At 61.6% G+C, this 14,140-nt stretch overlaps 2 protein-coding genes across 3 annotated transcripts; one reads left to right on the forward strand and one right to left on the reverse strand.

The window, feature by feature from the left end:
* Positions 1-311: 311 nt before the first annotated feature.
* On the forward strand, positions 312-2,312 carry SPRYD4 (SPRY domain containing 4). The gene is made up of 2 exons (XM_007662478.2): positions 312-453; positions 902-2,312. The coding sequence occupies exons 1-2, from the start codon at positions 369-371 to the stop codon at positions 1,438-1,440; spliced, it is 624 nt and encodes a 207-aa protein (XP_007660668.2). The 5' UTR covers positions 312-368; the 3' UTR covers positions 1,441-2,312.
* GLS2 (glutaminase 2) lies at positions 2,280-13,899 on the reverse strand. 2 transcript variants are annotated; one of them, XM_029073833.2, is made up of 18 exons: positions 13,671-13,899; positions 10,851-10,950; positions 8,161-8,282; positions 7,846-7,975; positions 7,424-7,503; positions 7,142-7,305; positions 6,932-6,990; positions 6,235-6,267; positions 5,836-5,894; positions 5,489-5,555; positions 4,074-4,124; positions 3,770-3,946; positions 3,528-3,659; positions 3,304-3,396; positions 3,120-3,181; positions 2,954-3,030; positions 2,697-2,760; positions 2,280-2,617 (listed from the first exon to the last, which is right to left on the reverse strand). In XM_029073833.2, exons 1-18 carry the CDS (start codon positions 13,859-13,861, stop codon positions 2,458-2,460), a joined length of 1,821 nt encoding a protein of 606 aa, XP_028929666.1. In that variant the 5' UTR covers positions 13,862-13,899; the 3' UTR covers positions 2,280-2,457. The 2 variants fall into 2 exon arrangements, with proteins under 2 accessions (XP_028929666.1, XP_028929665.1); XM_029073832.2 differs by having other exon boundaries at positions 10,851-10,995.
* Positions 13,900-14,140: the final 241 nt, after the last annotated feature.

The following is a 14,140-nucleotide window of genomic DNA, read 5'->3' on the forward strand; positions in this document are numbered from 1 at the left end:
CGAGGGGGAGGCTGCCGTCGGTGCCCCGTCGCTCTCCCATCCCAGTGGGGGGAGGCCCAAGATGGCGACGGAGCGGGGCAAACCGCGGCTCCATCCGGGCCTCGCGCCTCCGCTCGGGAGGGCGGAGGATCACGTGACGGGGAGGGGGTCGTCAATCTGAGGGCGGGCGCCAGATGGCGCTGTCTCCTCCGGCCCTCCCGCGTGACGTCACCGCCGGGAGGGGGAGGGGGCCAGCCCCGGGAGGGCCTAACCCCCTCCCGGGCGCCAGATGGCGCTGTGCTCTTCGGGGACGGGGGTCACGTGACGGAGGCGGGCAGCATGGCGGGAGGTGGGGGGCGGGGGCGGATTCCCCACCCCCGAGGGGCAAGATGGCGTTGCCCTTGGCGTGTTCTCTGCGCCTGAGCCCCTGGGGGGTCGGGCGACTGGGGGCCGTTGTTATGGGGGTCTGGAGAGGTAGGGAACCCCCGCTCCCCCCTCAGGCCACCCTCCCCGAGCCTCAGCAGAGCTCCTCTGGGACTGGCCCCGACGCCCACCCCCAAATCTGGAGGGCTCCCCCCGCCCCCTGGGGACCCTCTATCGCCCCCCATTTCGTCCTTGCCTCGATGAACCCCTGGCATTCGGGGCCCGCTCCAACGCAACCCCTGGGGCCTGCTCTCCACCCCCCACACCGCCCCGGGGCCTCCCCCCGACGACCCCCGCAGTACCTCCCCGAAATCCTCCCATCTCCGCCCCCCAATCCATTCCCGGGATCCCCCGGACCTAAGCTTCCCCGGGCCACCTTCCCCGCGTCAAACTCTACCCCTGGCCGCTCCCTAGACCCTCCACCTCCCCATTCAGGCCCCCTGCGTCAACCTTGCCTCCTGTCTCCTCGCCCACGACCCCTCTCCCCTCTCCTCCGCAGGCCTCAGTTTCCGTCTGGAAGAGAAGACCGCCCACAGCAGCCTGGACCTCTTCAAGGGAGAGACGGGCGTGAAGTACCGGGCGGTGGGACTAGACCCCACCAAGGCGACCCCCAACATGGAGCGCTTCCGGGAGTGGGCGGTGGTCCTGGGCGACACGGCCGTCACCGGCGGTCGCCACTACTGGGAGGTGACCGTGCGGCGGTCCCGGCGTTTCCGCATCGGCGTGGCCGACGTGGACGTGTCCCGCGACGGCTGCATCGGCGTGGACGAGCGCTCGTGGGTCTTCGCCTTCGCCCAGCGCGGCTGGTACGCCATGCAGGCCAACGAGAGCTCCCCCCTCGTGGGCATCGGGCAGCCGGAGCGCGTGGGGCTGCTCCTGGACTTTGAGGCCGGGCAGCTGGGCCTGGTGGACGTGGGGCGAGGCACCACGGTGCACACCCTGCACGCAGACTTCCGGGGCCCCGTGGTGCCCGCCTTCGCCCTCTGGGACGGGGAACTCCTCACCCACTCGGGGCTTGAGGTGCCCGCGGGCCTCTAACCAGGGGAGCCGGGGGGGCACGTGGTGGGGCAACCCTGTCCTGGGCTCCCACCCGGGCCATCATCAGGTCACAACCCCAGTTACCCCTTTCCACTGCCCCGGCGCTCACCCCAACACACGGGCAGTAGTGCAACATACCATCGCCTCCCTCTCCCTGGGCCACCGGGGCTACATCAGCGGGTTCTCACTGCTGGGTATTCCATCCGGTGCGCTTAGTACTGCCGGCGCTCGGCCTTCACTCAGCTTTAATCCCAACACTGTGACTCCGCCCTAGGCTCCGGCCACCCACCCCGACTACCTCTGACCGGCGGAGAGGACTCCATCCTTTCCTGTCCCTGCCTCCCTGGCATGAGCAAGGCTCCAGGCTTGCCCCACTCAGTGCAGTGTTGATACTACACCCGCAAGGACCGGATCCTCGGCCCAGCTGCCCCCACTACCCGGTTCCAGGCTGCCCCTGCGGTCCTGCCTTAACCTGTGTCCGGTTGCCCGCACTGCGGACTTTCCCCTCCATCCTGCCTTAGCGTGCAGCCGGCCACCCGTCGCCTGGTATCGCAGTACCCACAGCCCGGCCCGGAGAGAGGGGAGAGACAACGTATGGTGGGGGCTGGGAATCCCTGTTTCCCACCCCACACTGGGATTTCTGGAATTGGAAGGTGGAAGTGCTGAGGGGTTTCTTCCCACAGCTCCAACTCTGGAGCAATCAAAGGTCTTGGGCACCACCACTACGAGTAGCTTGTGGGATTGTGTTTTCTCTGAGTGTGAGTGTGTGTGTGTGTGTGCGTGTGCTAGTCTGGTCACACAGCTCAGATCATTTTTACCTGGGCTGCTGCAAAGCATGCATTTATGTAATTAAAGTTTATTTGCACACAAAATACTTTCTCTGTCTATACAAGGGTCAAGAGTGACCACAGCAGCACAGGCCACCCAGGGCAGGAACTCTGGGTTGGGGCCGAGCGCCCCTCCCCTCCCCTCTTACCCGCTGAGGGGGCCTGGGAGGGGCACAGTCTCCTCCTCCCCTCACACCATACTCTCCAGGTTCTCCTTGGACAGGGACTCGGCCTCGGCCTGCTCAGCCCGGGGTTCGGCCAAGGCGAACCGGTCCTGGTAGTCCTGCAGCAGCTTCACCACCTCCATGTGCTGGAACTGCACCGCGTCGTCCAGGGGGATGTTGCCCCACCTGCAGGGGTCAGGGGTCAGGCGTGCCCGGCCGAGAGCCCTCCCTCCCCCTCCTCCCCCTCCACCCCCACCCCGCTCACCTGTCCTTCACAAAGGGGTTGACCTTGCAGGCCTCCACCAGGAACTTGACCACCTCCAGATGCCCTGAGCCAGAGAGCCGGGGTCGGGGTGGGGGGTGGCGTCGGGTCAGGCAGACGCAGGAGCCTGGAGCCGGGTGGGCTTGGGGGGTGGGAGGGAGGCAGGGCCCGGAAGGGGGGAGAGGAGGTGGTCCAGAGGGGGAGGAGGGCGATCCAGGGGGGACCTCCCCGGGGTCCCGCCCTGGTGGCCCCACAAGTACCTTCAGCTGCGGCGACGTGCAGGGCGGTGCGGGAGTCGTAGTCCTTCTGCTCCATGTCCATGGCTGACAGCGCAAACCTGGTGGATGGGACGGGGCTGGGAGTTCGATCCGGGAGGGGGAGAAACTGGTGGGGCGGGGAGGAGCAGGGGTAGGGGGCCGACCATACCTGCGCAGGGCAGATACGTCTCCACTATAGGCTGCGAACAGCAGGTTCACCACCGTCTTGTTCTGAAAAAGCAAACCAGAGCCACCCGTCTGCCAGCCCAGAGCCCCCCAGCCGTCTCCCGGCCGCCGGCGGGTCCCTAACCGCCTTCCGCGACCCCTCCCCGCCGCACCGGGGCCTTCCGTACCCTCACTTCACCGCCTTCCCGCCGGGGGTCCAGCTTGCGGGCGCAGTGGCGCAGGTTGTCGTAGTTGTGGAAGTTGAAGAGAGACACCAGCTCCTGCCGTGGGAGCCGGGAGTCGCGGGGTGGAAAGGAGGGTGGGGGCTGGGCTGGGGAAGCAACCGCGGCAGGAAGGCCGGGACGACCCCCCGCCCAAGTTCACCTCCCTCACCGGCCGGCCTGCCCCTCACCTGGCAGAAGCTGACGCCACGATGGCTGTTCCCCAGCTTGTCCAGCGGGGGTGACAGGCACATCAGCCCCATGACGTTGGGCACGACCAGCAGGATGGCCCCGGACACGGCCGACTTAGCGGGGAGTCCCACCTGGGGGGGCGGGGGCCGGCTGCATGGCGGGGCAGGTCCCCCCGCCGCCCCATCCCGCTCCCCGAACGGCCGCGTCCCGCCCCGGGCCCGGATGGCCGGCGGCCACTCACGTGGAAGGCGAACTGGCCCGAGAAGTCATACATGCCGCAGGAGTGCATGAGGCTGAGGGTGTTGCGGACGGCCTCGGCGCTCAGCACGCTCTCGCCCGTGATGGGGCAGATGCCGCCGTTGGCCAGCGTGGCTGCCATCACGCTTCCCGACTCGCACGTCACCTCCACCGAGCACAGCTGTGGGGGAGGGGAGGGTCAGCCCGGTGGGGACGGAGGGGCCCTCGGCCGGCCCTTGCACCCGGTCCTCGGAGGGGCGGGGCTGCCGGGGATGGGTCCGAGTTCGGGGTGAGGCAGGGGTCTGTACCTGGAAGTAGAGGTCCAGGGCGGCCATCATGTCCACGCCCTTGGGGAAGCACTGCAAGGAGAACAGGATGAATAACGGCAGCAGCAGAAGCAGGGGTAGCAGGGCACCATACTAAACTCTTGGGAGACTACAACATACCACAAGCAAGCAGCACCTTCCCTGCCTACGAGGAGCTTCCACTCTACCAGGGGAGATAGCCATAAAAGCACTTACCAGCAGAGCAATCAAAATAAAGCATTGAATGTGCAGTTGTGAAAGCACATCTTCTCTGTAGGTGCTGAAGATGAGTTTCGAGACTGTAAGCTCCTTGTGGGCAAGGAATACGTCTACCAACTCAGTTGGACTATTCTCTCCCACTCAGTACAGTGCTCTGTACATGGTAAGCACTCAATAAATACCACTGATTGATTTAAGGAAGGTAAAAGGACTGACTAGACCAACTGATGGAAAACTGGGACTTCATAATAATGTTGGTATTTGCTAAGCACTTACTATGTGCCGATCACTGTTCTAAGTGCTGGTGTAGATATAGGGTAATCAGGTTGTCCCACGTGGGGCTTAGTCTTAATCCCCAGTTTACAGATGAGGTGACTGAGCCACCGAGAAGTTTAGTGACTTGCCCAAAGTCACACAGTTGACAAGTGGCGGAGCCAGGATTAGAACCCACAACCTCTGACTCCTAAGCCCGGGCTCTTTCCACTGAGCCACGCTGCTTCATCAGAGAAGGCACTGTCTGTCAATGGCATTTATTGAACGCCTACTGTGTGCAGACCACGGTACTAAGCACTAGGGAGAGTACAATACCACAGAGTTGGTAGACAAGGATTTTATAGTCTCCAGTGGGAGAAAGATAATAAAATAAATCACCGATAGGGGAAATGGGAGAGTAGAGGGCTAGGTACCTAAGTGCCGTGGGGCTGGGGGTGGGGTGAATATCAAGTGCTTAAAAGGTACAGAGCCGAGTGTGTAGGCGACACAGAGGGGAGGGAAAATAGAGTAAATAAGGGCTCAGCTGGGGAAGGTCTCTTGGAGGAGATGGGATTTTTAGGAGGGCTTTGAAGGTGGGGAGTGTGGTGATCTGTCACATATGAAGGGGGAAGGAGATCCAGACTAGAGAGAAGACATGGGAGTTAATCAGGGAAGGCACAAAGGGGGAGGTGGGCTTTCAGTAGGACCTGGAATATGATGGGGGCTGAGGTCTGTTAGATTTGGGAGGGGGAACTGCCGATAGGGGGTGGGGTGGATGGGGCAGCGTGTGCTAGAGGCGACGGGAGGGAGTGATGGGTAGGGTCTCAGAGTGAGGTCTGTCTGACCTGGGGCTCTGAATCCTCCCAGAGCCCCTTCTTCCAGTCCCCTTCCTGTAGCCAGCTGGATTTGTGGCTCCCCCCTCCAGCCCCAGCCACTGGCTCAGGTACCTTCTTCTCCTTGAGGTAATAGCCAATGGCGTAGTTCCTGTCACCCGTCTCCTTCTCTGACTGGAACCTGAGGAGAGAAAGAACCTCACCCAGGATCTGGGAGGGCTGAGGGCAGAGGAGGGCACTTGGCCAGAGACGATGGAATCCCAGCCCAAGCCCCACAAAGGGGGTTGGGGGGAGGGCGGCACGGAGGGGGAATGCCTGGGGCAGGGCCCTAGCCATCAGGCTTCCCAGCCCACTGAGGGCTGGGAGAAGTCACAGGGCCCACAGGGAATTGCCGACTCCCGCTCCCACCCCAGTCTCCCTTCCCCTACCACTTCACTCCCCAAGTTCCCACAAGGTCTTACGTGGCGTTGCTGAAACCCATGTATTCATTCCCCGCCATTTTGGTCAGGTATTGCAGCACCTGCAAGGGGAGGAGGATGGGGGAGATGGAGGTGGGAGCAAGAATGGGGGTTGGGAGAATGAGGAAGGGAGAGGTGGGAGGAGCCACTGGAAAAGTGGAAAGGCCCCTGGACGGGGGGTCCTCCCTGGGCTCAGCTCACAGTGTCTTCTCACTACTGAAGCCAAAGAGGCCAGCACCCCTGAGCGCCCCTGCCCCACCCCAGGGCCTCCATCCCCTGCCCCGAGAGGCCCTACACCCTTCCCCGGGGCCCCCAACGCCCCCACCCAGGCCTGAACCCCAGGGGTCGGGGATGCAGGCCCCCAGGCAGCAGGGAAGTTGGGGAGGCAGCAACGGAACTTACGAAATCAAACTTTTCTGCTTTGTTACAGTCCATCTGCAAGGAGAAGCCAGTCAGTGGTGGGGCAGGTGGGTGGGGGTAGGGGGGTGATCGCTGGACATTTAGGAGGGAACGACTGGACTTGGGAGGGAGGGGGGGACAGCAAGGCTGAGGGTGGCGGGGGCGGTGGTTGGGCTCAGGCACCCCCGCCCCCACCCCGATCCGTCAGGGCTCCATTTGGCTGTAGAACCGGCCCGGCTGTCGTCTCCTCCGCCCTCGGCTGGGGGCTTCCGGTGGGAGCCGATTGGCTGATCGGCTACGGGGTCGCTGCCCCCGACTCTTGCTCAAGCCCTGGGATCGGGGCAGCTGGCCGGCCAGCCCGACACCCTGCTCAAGGCCACCTCGTGGCTCAGGTGACGCTGGCGACGCCTGCCCCTGCCAGGGTCATTCGCCTCCCTGACCTGCTCCCTCCCCGGCAGGGACCAATCGGCTCCAGCCTGGCATCGCCCTCCCCCGGCCTCCTGCCCTCCAGGGGGGGCCCAGGCCAAACCCCCATCCTTGGCCACATTGGGCTGAGGCTCCTGGGGTTGGGGGTCCAGACCCTTCCTCCCCTAAAGAGTGGCATTCTCTGAGTGGCTCAGAGCTGGGGGCCATGGGGTTTGGAGAGCGGGGGCCCTGGGTGAGGGAACGGGGGCCATGGAGATGGGCGAGGGGAACTTACCTTTATCAGGGAGCTCACGACAATGGCCCCAGCATTGACCATGGGATTGTGGGGGATCCCTAGGGAGAGACATCCCACACAAGGCCTCCGACTCACCATGGCTTCTGCCCAGTCGCCCCAAATCCCACCCCCTCCTCCCTCTCCTCACTCCGGGGCTGGACCTGCCGGGGCCCCAGGACGGGGGAGGGGGAGGGCGGGCGAGCCCCTCACCTTCCTCGTTGAGCGACAGCTTGTTGTAACGCAGTCCACTGGGCTCCTTGCCCACATACTTGTGCACGTACTCGGTGCCCAGGGTGCTGACCGAGATGGCGTAGGTCAGGGGCTTCACGCACGACTGCAGGCAGAAGGGGATCTTGGTATTGCCCACCGAGTGCCTGTCGGTGAGGAGGGGCGGTGAGCCGGCCGGTGGGACAGCCGGGCGGACGAGCGAGGTGCGGGGGCCTGGCCCAGCCGGTTTGGTCCCCCCCGTCCCTCCTGAACCCCGGGACTCACCGTTGCCCATCCACCGTGCACAGGGAAACGCCCCACAGTTCTGGGTTGAACTTGGCCAGTTGGGGGATGTAGGCGGCAACCTGGACCCCCGAGGGGGAGGGAGAGCGGAGCCAAGTCAGTCAGTCGGTCAGTCAATGGAATTTATCGAGTGCTTACTGTGTGCAGAGTACTGCCCGAAGCGCTCGGGGAGAATACACTGTAACAATATAACAGGCACATTCCCTGCCCAGAAAAAGGAGACTAAATGGCAGAGGACGCTTAGGGTGAGCGGCCCCACTCATCCTGGGCCGGGAGGCTCCTCAACTCCTCTCCCTGGGGCGCTTCCTCCCCCACAGCGAGGTCCGTCTGTCCGTCCGTCTGTCCTTCCGTCCGAGGATGACCCGGCCACGGACCCCGGACCCACAGCCGCCCCCGGCCCTGACCTGGCCCCCGGTGTGGCCCCTGGTGTCCTCGAAGATCCGGTCCACGTGGTTGGTGAACTCCTCAAAGTCGGGGATAACGAACCTTTTGCGGAAGGCCTGGGTCAGCAGGACGATGTTGCTGCTCACACACCTGGGCCCCGGCACAGCACAGCTCAGCACGGACCGGCCTGGCTCGGCCCGGCACAGCTTGGCACGGCCCGACACGGACCCCGCAACAGGGCAGAGATGGAGGAGCCGGCCGCCACCCATCTGGGGCCCACTGGGAGATGTGGGAAAGGGGTCTCGCCCCGGCCCGCCCCGCCCCAGGGCTCTCACTTTCGAAAGAGGTCCCGGTCGAGGAGGTCGCCACCACCGGATTCACGCAGCAGGCGGCGCATCTGGCTCATGCAGTCCCGCAGCCGGGGGTCGGACGTCCGTAGCCCGGTGGCTTTCAGCGCCTGTGGGGAGGGAAACCCCCCAGAGAACTAACTCCCTCCCCACACCCGGCCTCCAGACAGCCTGGCCTAACTCCCACCTAGCCCGGCCTGTCCTCCCCGGCCCTGCCCAGCCCGACCCTCGGTCCGCCCAGAACAGGATGGCATCCAGCAGGCTTCTGGGGTGTCTGGAGTGAGGGAGGTGCAGTGGATCATGGGATGAGCTCTCTGAGGCAGGGGGCAGCTCTCTGGAGGCGGGGAGGTTGCCTCGCCTCAGGAGGGGAGGGTCCAAACCTGCACCCCGACCACCTACCACTCTGCGGACGACTTCCAAATCTACCTCACTAGTTGCAACCTCTCTCTTTCTTTGCCAGCTCCCATCCCTTCCTACCTCCTGCCCATCTCTCTCCAGACATCTCGCCGACCCCTCACCCTCAACGTGTGCCGAACCGAGCCCCTCGTCCTCCCTCCCAAAACCTCTCCTCCAGCTTGCTCTCCCATCCCTGCTGATGGCCGCTCCAGGCCCTCAGCCTCACCATTATCCTTGGCTCCTCCCTCTCCTTCAGCCCTCACATCTAGTCAGTCATTAAATCCTGTCGGTTCGGTTATTCCTCTACATCGTCTCTAGAATCCACCCCTTCCTTTCCACCCAAACGCCCTCCACGCTGGTCCCAGTATTTGCCATATCCTGATTCAACCTCCTCACTGACCTCCCTGCCCTCAGCTGCTCTCCTCTCCAGTCCATACTTCATTCTGCTGCCCTGGTCATTTGTCTAGCATGTCATTCTGCACACTTCTCCCCACTCCTTAAAAACCTCCAATAGTTGTCCATTCCATTCCACATCAAACAGAAACTCCTGCCCATCAGCTTTAAGGCCCTCCATCAGCAGTCTCCCTCCTTTTTAATTCTTGCTCCCCTCCCACTACACTCCAGCTTGCACACTTTATCCCTCTCAAGTCAACCCATATTCTGGGCCTGATTCCCCCTTGCTCACACCCTCCCTTTTGCCTGGAACACCCTCCCCCTTCACAGTCATCAGACCACAGCTCACCCCATCTCTAAAGACCTTATAATAATAATACTAATAGTATTCATTAAGTGCTTACTATTTGCCCAGTACTGGGGAGACACAATATAATCAGATCAGACACTATGGTTTGATCCAATCCCACATGGGGGTCACACTCTAAGATGGAGGTGGGGAGGGAAGGAGAACATTTATTTTATCCCCATTTACCAGAGGAGCAGATAAGCATCTTGACCAAGGTCACAGAGGAGGAAAGAGGCATTGGAACCTACTATGCCCAAGTCTCCTGACTCCCAGTTCTGGGATCTTTCCCCTAGGTCATGTGCTCACTGCTTCTGAGGTCCCAGGTCCTCTAGGAGGCCTTTCCCTATTATTACTACTATTATTTATTATTATTGTGGTATTTATTAAGTGCTTACTATGTGCCAGGCACTGTGTTATGTATTGGGGTAGATTACAAAATAATTGAGTTGGACACAGTTCCTGTCCCTCAGGGCCACAGTCTAAAGTGCAGCTTAGTGGATAGAACATGGGCCTGAGAGTCAGAAGGACCTGGGTTCTAATCCCAACTCCGCCACTTGTCTGCTGTGTGACCTTGGGCAAATCACTTCACTTCTCTGGGCCTCAGTTACCTCATCTGTAAAATGGGGATTAAGAGTGTAAGCCCCATGTGGGACAGGGACTGTGTTCCACCTGATTTGATTGTATCTACCCTTCACGGCTCTGGGCTTCAGTTACCTCATCTTTTTAAAATGGGGATTAAGAGCCCCACGTGGGACAACCTGATTACCTTATATCTACCCCACTGCTTAGAACAGTCCTTGGCACATAGTAAGTCCTTAACAAATACCATCATTATCATTTACAGATGAGGAAACTGAGGCAGAGAGAAGCTAAGTGATTTACCTAAGGTCACAGAGCAGACAAGTGGCGGGATCAGGATTAGAACCCATGACCTTCTGATTCCCAGGCCCATGCTCGTTCCACTAGGCCATTCTCCTTCTTGATTAATCCCCAATCAATGCCCCTCACTGCCCCCAGCACTATATCCCTCTACAGAAACATGAGGACTTTCCTGCCACTTCAGCATTTAAGTGTCCACAACCCCGTTAGCATTTATGTACACAGCTTATGTACTCCATTGCTCCCTCTTTTGTGTAATGATTTTAGCGGGTCTCCCCCACTAGACCGGAAGCTTCTGAGGGCAAAGATGGTGTCTACCAACCACATCTGTTGCCCTCTCCCCAACATTTGGCTTAGTGCCCCATCGCTCCCTCACTGGGCAGGAGCCAATCGGCCCGGCGCTCCCTTCCTCCTTGCCCCCCTCCCAGCCCCAGCCCTCCAAGGTGGGTCGGGATCTGATCTCTGTTCTCCGGCCCCTCCCGGGCAGGGATGATAAATACCTTGAGGAAGGGGATGGTGACTATGTACCCTACTGTCCTCTCCCAAGGGCTCAGTAAAGTGCTCTGCACGCAGTGGGCACTCAGTAAATCTAGTTGATGATGATGATGATGAGTGACTGTCAGGGCACGGGGAAGGATGGGGGCTCTGGCAGAAATCTTACCGACGTGAACTTGTGGATGGGGATGCGTTCCTGGCCCTCAGCGATGGTGTAGAAAAGCAGGTCCCCAAGGCGGGGTAGCATGCCACTGTCCATCTGATCCCTGTGGGGGGCATACCACAGGGCTGGCACGGGAAGGAAGAAGGGGCTGGGGCACGAAGGGAAGTGGAGAGGGGACAGGGACGGGACAGGGAGATGGGATGGGGGGAGGGGGGAGGGAGTTGGACCGGAGAACTGGCAGGAATTGTGGTCCCCCCACCCCCACCTCCCTCCTCCCCCAGCCTCCCCCGTCCTCCAGCCACACGTGCCACGCGGCTCTCCCCAGCCCCCTTCCCCAACCGTCCAGGGAGCAGGAGTCCAAGGCCACAGGGGCCAGGGGGCCGTTGCCAGGAGACGGGGGCCACACGACTCCCAAGAAGGCCAAAAGACTCTCTCCGTGACCCCCTCCCCACCCAACGCCCCCATCTGACGCAGATGGCAGGGGTGGGGGGGAGCCCATTGGGGACACCGATGGGGGGAAAGAGGGCCATGAGAGTGTTAACCCTTTGTCTGCTTTCCCTGCTCCAACCAGCTTCCTCCTACCTGGCCCCCAGCCCTGACAGCCCTCCACCCACCTGCTCCCCCGGCCCCGACAGCCCTCCACACATCTGTCCCCCAGCCCCCGACAGACCCCTCCCCATCCACCTGCCCCACGTCCTGATAGCGCCCCGCCCCACAATCATTCTCGGAAGTGGAAACAGGGCCGGGGCCAGTGTGACCTAGTGGAACGAGGCCCGGGCCTTGGAGTCGGAGAACCTGGCTTCTAATTCTGGCTCTGCCACTTGCCTGCGGTGTGTCCTGGGGAGAGTCACTTAACTCCTCTGTGCCTCAGTTATTCATCTGGAAAAGGGGAGTCAATGCCTGTTCTCCCTCCTACTTAGACTGAGAGCTCCATGTGGGACAGAGACTGTGTCCAACTTCATTATCTGGTATCTACCCCAGCACTCGACACATAGTAAATGTTTCGCAAACGCCATGGCATAGTGGATAGAACACGGGCCTGGGAGTCAGAGGTTTATGGGTTCTAATTCTGGGTCCGCCACTTATCTGCTAGGTGACCTTGGACAAGTCTCAGTTCACTTCTCTGGGCCTCAGTTACCTCATCTGTAAAATGGGGATTGAAACTGTGAGCTCCCACCATGGTACAGGGACTGTGTCCAACCCTATTTGCTTGTATCCACCCTAGCGCTTAGTACAGTGAGTAGCATATAGTAAGCGCTTAAAAACACAGTTACTATTATTACCACCACTATTACTATTATTATTAGGAAGTATGGGCTGGGATCTTCTCATCAGCAGGCAGACGACAACAGGAATGGGATGGACAGCAGGTGTCAGGCCTGGGTCTTTGGCCTCTTCCCCAGACTCAGCCAGAGTGTGGCGTTTCAGGAGTAGCTGCTTCTGGGACATTTCACTCCATTGAAAAGCCCTCACCGTCCATCCATCCATCCATCCATCCATCCATCCATCCATCCATCCATCCATCCATCCATCCACCTACATGTCCTCCAGAATGGTGAATGTCAGCACACACATACATTCCTACCCATACTCCGGCCCGAGACGGGTAAGCCCGAGGGAGGGAGAGATAAAGTGTTGTCTGGGTAGTTAGGTGCCGCGTCCCCACCGGCAGAGACCCAGATTCCTGTGGTCGACCCCCTGAGGCCCACCCCTGCAGATTCTGTCCCCGCCGCCCACCCAGGGACTGGATCTGCCCGCGTGGGGAATGAGTGCCAGGTGAGTTTGTTGGGACGGAAGCCCCTGCTCCATCCCAAGAGAGACTCATCGTGGTCTATGGGGGAAAAATAATAATAATAAAGGTTCTTACTATGTGCCAACCACTGTACTACTGGGATAGATACAACACAATCAGATTGGACCCAGACCCTGCCCCTCCAGGGGGCTCCCCAGCCAAGGAGAGAAAAGGCTGGGACCAGAAAAAAGGAGGGGGCGTCTGTGTCCCTCCCCTTTCTGTCAAGTGCCCTCAAAGCTCCATACCCCTCTCCTGGGGCCAGCACGTTCCCGTGCCCCCTAACCTCCCCCCCACACCCCATGTCCAAGCCCCTGTGTCTCCCCACATCCTCTAGGACTTTAACCTCCTCGTAGGCAAGGTCTGTGCCCGCCAACTGTGTTAGAGAAGCCGCGTGGCTCAGTGGAAAGAGCCCGGGCTTGGGAGTCGGAGGTCATGGGTTCGAATCCCGGCTCTGCCACTTGTCAGCTGTGTGACCGTGGGCCAGTCACTTCACTTCTCTGGGCCTCAGTTCCCCCATCTGTCAAACGGGGATGATGACAGTGAGCCCCACGTGGGACAACCTGATGACCCTTATCTCCCCCAGCGCTTAGAACGGTGCTCGGCACATAGTAGGTGCTTAACAAATACCAACATTATCGCGTGGCTCCATGGAAAGAGCCCGGGCTTGGGAGTCGGGGGTCATGGGTTCGAATCCCGGCTCTGCCACTTGGCAGCTGGGTGACCGTGGGCCTGTCACTTCACTTCTCTGGGCCTCAGCCCCCCCATCTGTCAAACGGGGATGAAGACTGTGAGCCTCCCGTGGGACAACCTGGTGTACCTAGCCCAGCGCTTAGAACAGTGCTCGGCACATAGTAGGCGCTTAACCAACCCCGACCTTGTTATGATTATTATTGTGTGGGACCCTCCCGAGTGCTGTGCACACAGTAAGTGCTCCGTAAGTGGCATTGGTCGATTGCGATCCCGTCTTCTCGGCCCTACCCCTGACGTCGCCCACCCCGGGGTCCCGAAGCCCCCGTCGCCCCGGGCCTTACTGATCGGGCTTGAGGTGCTGCGGCTGGTGGCTGCCCGGTGGCGTCTCCCGGTCCTGCGCGGCGGGCTCGCTGCGGTGGTGGCGCCGGGCTCCGCCGAGGACGGGGCTGCGGCCCGGGGGCCCCCATCCCGCCCGGGAGCCCGGTCCCCCGACCCGCTGCAGGGCGCCCTGCAGAGCCCGCACGGAGCGCATCGCCGCCGCCCCAGCGCCCGGTGCATCTGAGCCGGGGACGGCGGGAAGGCCGGGGATGGAGCCGGGGGGGGGGCGGGGGCGGGGGGGGGCGGGGGGGGGCGGGGAGGGCGCGGGGGCCCCGGCGGCCGCCCGCACCGCCGGGACCTTCGCTCCCCGCCCCGGGGCCACGGCGGACGGGCCGGAGTTGGGAGGGGGGTGGGGGGGGGAGGGGGCGGGATGGACAGGCGGGGCGACCAATCGCCCCGAGGCGTGGGCGGGCCGGGCCGGCCGGATGACCAA

Source organism: Ornithorhynchus anatinus, chromosome 10 (genome assembly GCF_004115215.2).
Source record: "Ornithorhynchus anatinus isolate Pmale09 chromosome 10, mOrnAna1.pri.v4, whole genome shotgun sequence".
NCBI lineage: Eukaryota > Metazoa > Chordata > Mammalia > Monotremata > Ornithorhynchidae > Ornithorhynchus > Ornithorhynchus anatinus.

Excerpts from the sequence above, each read along its gene's own strand:
- SPRYD4 (XM_007662478.2), top strand. The coding sequence starts at position 369 with ATGGCGTTGCCCTTGGCGTGTTCTCTGCGCCTGAGCCCCTGGGGGGTC. Across the intron at positions 454-901 it reads TGTTATGGGGGTCTGGAGAG|GCCTCAGTTTCCGTCTGGAA; the intron begins GTAGGGAACCCC and ends TCTCCTCCGCAG.
- GLS2 (XM_029073832.2), bottom strand. The coding sequence starts at position 13,861 with ATGCGCTCCGTGCGGGCTCTGCAGGGCGCCCTGCAGCGGGTCGGGGGA. Across the intron at positions 8,283-10,850 it reads CCATCCACAAGTTCACGTCG|GCGCTGAAAGCCACCGGGCT; the intron begins GTAAGATTTCTG and ends CCCTCCCCACAG. Across the intron at positions 6,991-7,141 it reads GCTGTCGCTCAACGAGGAAG|GGATCCCCCACAATCCCATG; the intron begins GTGAGGGGCTCG and ends GTCTCTCCCTAG.